We start from the raw sequence: 6460 nt of genomic DNA, 5'->3' as shown, positions 1-6460 counted from the left end.
GAGGACGACGGGCCCGAGGGGAGGGCCCGCTGCGGGCAGGAGGGGGGCCGCGGCCGCCAGGCAGAGGGCAGCGGGGAGGCCAGGCGGTGGAGTCCGCGCCCTGGACCGGGGTCGGGGACCTGCGCGGGCAGGTGGCGCCTCTGAGGGCCGTCGGCCGGCGAGAGATGGGGCGGGGCCTGTGCGTTTGGCGGCGGGCGCCTGTCGGGTCGCCGCCGGTCGCCGCTGTGGGTCGGACGGCTCCTGCTGAGGTGGGGGTCCTGGAAGAGGAGAGGTATGAGGGTCTGTGTGCTGGGGGAAGGTTGAGCCCACAGGAAAAATAATGCCCGTGAGTGATTTGAGACACCGGGCGAGGACCTGGATGTGTGCAAAGTCCAAAAAAAGATCTCTCCCCCACCGTTGGTTGACCTCAGGTCTCAGCTGAATCCACCATGGCAGGGCCCGGTGATGTTTGAGGATGTGGCCGTGCATTTCTCCTGGGAGGAGTGGGGTCTCCTTAATGCCACCCAGAGGGGCCTGTACCGTGATGTGATGCTGGAGAACTTTGCGCTCCTTAGCTCACTGGGTAAGTCTCCCCTTCACCCCCAGCACACTGACACCTCGGCCCTTTCCCCCTGGACTTCTGTCCACGCTAAAGCTGGACCACAGGGCTGCTCCTCCCCAGGGTCCCTGTTTTAGGTTTTGAGAGAGCTAGGCCTGGTTGTGCCCTTTCTCTGCCTCTTTCTGAGCAGCATCTTGGCAGCCTGTAAACACCTGTGGCTCCAGAGCCTCGTGGAGCAGGATTTGGGGGGGCAACTGTTTCACTGTTTGACCCCCGAATCCCCCACACCTCTGACTCTCTGGCCCTTTTACTGCTGAGGACATGTCCCTCCTGGCTCCAGGTGTGCTTTCTTTTTCCACAAGAAATTTTATAGGGCCCTCCCTGGACCAGGCCGGAGCATGAACTTGAATCAGTACATCATTCTGGGGCATACTGGCAGCGTAAGTCTTCTAGATCAGAGAATGTGGGGTGTCTTCTCGTTTATATAGTTCTTTAGTTTTTTTCAACATCTTAAGTTTTCAGTGTACAAAACTTCACTTCTTTTGTTAATTTATTCCTTGGTGGAGCAGGGGGATGCCTTGGTTTCATTGACAGGCTCATGGCATGCTGGATACCTGTGTACACTGGCATTTTGTGTTGAGGTCAGTGACTGTACCTTCTTCCCTCCTTCCTTTTCCCTTGGGACACTGTGCAGTTTTGCCTTCTCCGTACCATGACTCTCAGGCTTTAGATAACCTCACCTAGTGGCCTGTGAGATATGTATCTATCCTTAAATGTTTTTTGAAGACCAGCTGCTGTTTCGTAGTCAGTTTTGCTGGGACAAACACCTGCCTCTTCACAGTGCTCACTGTCACCAGCATCCAAGGCCCTGCTGACAACCTTTGGATACAAGTGTCTTGGTGACCACAGGTTTCTTGCCTGCGTTGCACCCCATTTTGTGTCCTCATCTCCATCCAGGTCTTCCTGATTCTGTGGTCAGTAGAGCCCGGTTCTGCTTGTCCAGCCTTTCTTCCTCTAGACCTTTCCCAGCAACTCATAGCAGTTCTTTGGAGTCCCTTCTGGGAAGGTGTGATGTGCACTGGTGATGAAGGTACCTCCCTTCCAGCCCAGCTCCAGCAACGGGCTTTTTCTTGACTTCAGGTTGTCTGTGTAGAATGAAGGATGAGGATGCCCCTCCCAAGCAAGTGAAGAGTTGCAGAGTCGACCTGTCAGAGAAGCCTTTTGTGTATGAGAGGTTTGTGAAGGATGGCCCAGTCACCACAGGCTTCCTCCAGCACCAGGCCACCCCTGGGAAGCTGTGCAGGAGCACTAGGCACAGAGCAGTCTTCCCATCCAGCTCCAGCTGTGGACAGCAGCAGAGAGTCGGTGCTGCTCAGAAACCCTTCAAGTGCAGCAGCTGTGAGAGAAGCTTCCTGAAGGCCTTTGCTCTCCTCCACCACTTGATAACTCATTCTGAAGAGAAACCTTTCAGGTACCAAACAGGCAGAACTGCCTTTGAGGAGAAATCAACTCATATTAATCACGGAAGAATTCACACTGGAGAAACATCCCATGTGTGTGATGAGTGTGGGAAGGCCTTCAGTTACCCTTCTAAACTGAGGAAGCACCAGAAGGTTCACACAGGCATAAAACCTTTTAAATGCAGTGAATGTGGTAAAACCTTCAACCGCAAAGATGCACTTGCTCTGCACCAGAGGATTCACACTGGAGAAAGGCCTTATGAGTGCAGCAAATGTGGGAAGGCCTTCAGCGTTCTGTCCACCCTCATTCGACACCGGAAAGTTCACAATGGAGAAAGGCCCTATGAGTGCAGGGAATGTGGGAAGTTCTTCAAATATAACAGTAGCTTCATTCTTCACCAGAGAGTTCACACTGGAGAAAGGCCTTTTGAATGTGAGCAATGTGGGAAGACTTATGTGACCCGTTCTGGCCTGTATCAGCACTGGAAAGTTCACACTGGAGAGCGGCCCTATGAGTGCAGCCTGTGTGGGAAGACCTTTACCACCAGGTCCTACCGCAACCGACACCAGCAATTCCACACTGAAGACAGGTCTCATGAATGCCCAGAATGTGGGAAAGCTTTCAAGCACAGTTCTACCCTCCTTCAGCATAAGAAAATTCATGTTGGAGAAAGGCCTTAGGAGATCAGGGCATGTGGGAAGGCCTTCAGTGACTGGCACCTTGCTCAACACAAGAAGACTCATTCCAGAAAGGAGAGCAAGATGGCCTTTGTGCTGGTGGTGGTGGTGCACACCCGTAATCCCAGCAACCAGAGAAGAGGAGGCAGGAAGATCGCAACATTTTTTTTTTTTTTTTTGGAGAGGGGAGTGCCAGGGATTGAACTCAGGGGCACTCAGCCACTGAGCCACACCCCCAGCCCTATTTTGTACTTTATTTAGAGACAGGGTCTCACTGAGTTTCTTAGTTCCTCACTTTTTGCTGAGGCTGTGAACTCAGAGGATTGCAAATTTGAGGTCAGCCTCAGCAACTTAGTGAGACCCTGTCTCCAAATAAAAAAATATAAAAGGGCCGGGTGCAGTGGCACATGCCTGTAATCCCAGCGGCTCAGGAAGCTGAGACAGAAGGATCATGAGTTCAAAGCCAGCCTCGGCATGACGAGGTACTAAGCAACTCAGGGAAACCCTGTTTCTAAATAAAATACAAAATAGGACTGGAGATACAGCTTCGTGGTCAAGTGCCCCAAATTCAATCCCTGGTACTAAAAAAAATAAAAATAAAAATGATGACCTTTATGAGGATGCTAACTGAAGGAAGCCAAGCCTTGAATGTCCCACCAGTTCCCTGGGGAGATGGCCATGTGTACCAGGTGTGTGGAACTCTTGGGAGCTACATTGCACTCTGACCTGCCTGGGGCTGTTGACATGGTTATCATTGCCAGTTTCTGTGACTGAAGTCATCTCCCCTTCGCCACCTGGCAGGTCCCCACAGTGTGCATGTGTCACCTAGTTTGTGCAGGAAAGCGGACCTCAGGACCCCTCCCTTGATAGAAGAGAATTACCCATGGCAAAGCCCATAGCAGGCCACTTTTCCTCCTCTTGCCAGGTTAGGCAAGTACATGACCCAGCTCTGACCAGGAGAGGCTGAGCTGGACTCTGCTGGGCCTCCTCAGGGGTATTTCCCATTCTCACAGAAACCATTAGAACTATCAGTGTGGTGCTTGCCAGACCATGGTACAGGCTACTTCCTGCTGCTCTGGAATATGGGGCAGTGAGTTTGACACCTTTCATACTGGGGGTTCTGATCCCTTGTATGGAAAGAGGGTGCTATGAATGAAGCAAGTCGCTTTTGTGGGGCTCCCTACTTTTTGTCTTGCCCTCATGGCACCAAGAGAATAGCTGTAGTTGAGGTTGGCCTCATTTGCACTGGTTCCTGAGTCCTTTAGGGAAAGACTTGTAGTCTGTCTGGCTTATTTGTGGGTCCAGAGCTCAGCCTGAAGAAGGCAGTGGTGGGTATGAGGACCTCGGTGTGTCTAAGGACAGCAAAAGGTCTCTTGTTCCCAGGGATTTGTCCATATCTTCCAGCTGTGTTCGGAAGCCTTTGCAGAATCAGCTCAGAAGCCAGATCTCTAAAATCTAGGATATGTAGGTAAGTTCCAGATGAAACCAGTTGGGTAAGGTGAGTGAGTGCAGAAATACTGAGTGAAGTAATATAAACGGGGTCTAGGAAAGTGGAGGGCCTGAGGCACTCGTAGGGAGACGTACACAGTATTCCAGCAACTGTGTTTCCTGGGAGGATTCCAGACTCATCAGGAATTGCAGGCTGTTCTCTGTGGCCAGGAACGCTGGCAGTACGTGATCTCCAGGTTTTTGATTCTTAGCCTCCTTGAGCTGTTGTCCTGGGACTGAGAGAAGGAAGATCCAGTCATCTTGGGATGTGGCTTCTGGGCTGCAGCTAGTGCTCCCGTGTCTCCAGATACTGTGGCCTTCATCGTTGCACAGTTTTTCAGCCATGGTGGCCGGGCTTTCCCTCCAGAGCTCCAAGAAGAGAGATGGTAGGATCAATATATGGGTCAGATCTTCTAAATTGTGGGGTCTTGTGATTTAAAAAAAATTGGAAACTGTTTCCCCAAAAGATAAATAAAATGTCACTTCAGCTAAACTTGTGTGTTGTCGGTAGCTGTCCTTCACAGGAAGGTATGTCTGGGAGAGAGCAGGAGCACCCAGGACCACGTGCTACACATACCATCCCCACACAGCAAACTGCATGTAGGCCTGCTGTGCACCAGAGCAGAGAGTGAGTTCTTGTAAAAAGTGAGACTGGCCCATCTGGTCCCTGGCTTCCTGCCTTACCATGTGATTTCTTCTGCCATCCATCATGAGGCACTCACCAGGGGCCAGATAGGGCTGCCTGGTTGGACTTTCACCCCCAAAACTGGGAGCTAAATTAACCTCTCTCCTTTTCCTTCTTTTTAAATAAAGCAATGTCTTTATTTTACTTTATGTGGTGCCAAGGATCGAATCCAGTGCCTCACGCATGCTAGGCGAGCACTCTACCTCTGAACCACAACCCCAGCCCTTAACCTCTTCTTATAAAGTACTGAGCACAGCATTTAGAAGGCTGAGGCAGGAGGAACACAGGTTCGAGGCCAACCTGGGCAATTTAATGGGATCCTGTCTCAAAAAGGGCTGAGAATGCAGCTCAGAGGCAGACTGCTTGCCTAGCATGCCTAAGCCCCGGGTTCCATCCCCAGATCCCCAGTCCTGTCCAAACAACAACAACAACCAAAAAAAAACAAGTACCCAGATGTAGGTCTTCTGTTACAGAGACCCAGGCAGCACAAGACAGTCCCTCAGCCCCCAGGTAACTGGAATTATAGGCATGCAGGGCTTACAGTGAATGCAGATGTCCTGGAAGTCTTGCCTCTGGTGGTCCTCCCTGCAGTGGTCACCACATGAGTCACACCCTCTCCTGCCATGGATGTCCCATAGTAGAGCCTCTTAAGAGTCCAACTTGGACTCCACACCCACTGATGAAACACACTCTCCTAGCATGAAGGCTAACCATGTGTCCTTCACACCTTACTGTTCTGAATTGACCTTCTCCATCCCAGGAAGCTACCAACAGCACATCACCTGCCCAGCGACATCAGCCTGTCCCCAGTGTTAGCTCTCCCAGCCTGAATCTGTGGTGCAATGAGCTCTTCCCATTGGGCTTAGAATAAACCAAACACCTCACCCCAGCTTGCAGGGCCACTATGACCCAGTTCTTGACCTCAAGCCCTGCCTTTTTCTCCTGACCTCATTGCTCTCAAATGCTCAGGTCATTTCCTAATTCCCCTCTTTGGAAAGGCCTTCCCAGCTACCAATGTGAAGTCGTGTTCATTGCTTTCTGCCATCTCCCTTTAATGTTCTTCAGAATCCTAGCTTCTGTAATTCTCCTGTTCTCTGGTCTGTGTGTTAATTCTCTCTATTGCACATCAGCTTGAGATGAATAGGTATACTCCAGTCAAAGGCAAGGGCCGGGTACACAGGTGGGCCTCAGGGACATTTGTCTAGTGTTTAGTTATTCTGCAAGATCTGTGCAGGGCCCATATCATAGCCCCACCATCAGCTGAACCCTTCAGAGGGAGAGAGAAGAGCACCATATGGAAAGAAAGTACTAGATGCTCTCCCTGAGCTCAAGCCTGAGTCTTCTCACTGATCTCACACTGTGTGCATTATTGCTGTGTACTGGAGACAGCTGGCCCCACAGGGGAAAAGCACATGGGAAATACGATGTTTTCAATGGGTTTATCAGGACACAGTCCCATCCTAGGTCGAGATGCATCTGTATAGCCAATTTAAAGATTTTGTTGAATTAAATTTGTATTGGAATTTTCCAGAAATATTTTCCCACATTTATAAAACAAAAGTCACATAAAAGTTCAAATATTTGACTCTTCCAAAACCAGGAGATCAGGGA

General features: G+C 50.6%; 1 protein-coding gene across 2 annotated transcripts in view; it reads left to right on the top strand.

The window, feature by feature from the left end:
* The window catches only part of Znf584 (zinc finger protein 584), a 16454-nt gene extending 13555 nt beyond the window's left edge, over nucleotides 1–2899 (top strand). The window contains exons 1-3 of one of the 2 annotated variants that reach the window (XM_048791592.1): nucleotides 89–271; nucleotides 411–562; nucleotides 1679–2899. In XM_048791592.1, coding sequence (XP_048647549.1) covers nucleotides 165–271; nucleotides 411–562; nucleotides 1679–2679 — 1260 coding nt within the window. In that variant the 5' untranslated portion in view covers nucleotides 89–164 and the 3' untranslated portion in view covers nucleotides 2680–2899. Of the gene's footprint in view, nucleotides 1–88; nucleotides 272–410; nucleotides 563–1678 lie in introns of those variants that run through there. The other variant, XM_048791593.1, reaches the window with a different exon arrangement.
* Nucleotides 2900–6460: the final 3561 nt, after the last annotated feature.

The sequence above is a fragment of the Marmota marmota genome, unplaced genomic scaffold, assembly GCF_001458135.2.
Source record: "Marmota marmota marmota unplaced genomic scaffold, marMar, whole genome shotgun sequence".
NCBI classification, from domain to species: Eukaryota; Metazoa; Chordata; class Mammalia; order Rodentia; family Sciuridae; genus Marmota; species Marmota marmota.
The sequence above is the reverse complement of the archived record's forward strand: the minus strand, read 5'-3'. Positions and strand labels throughout refer to the sequence as shown.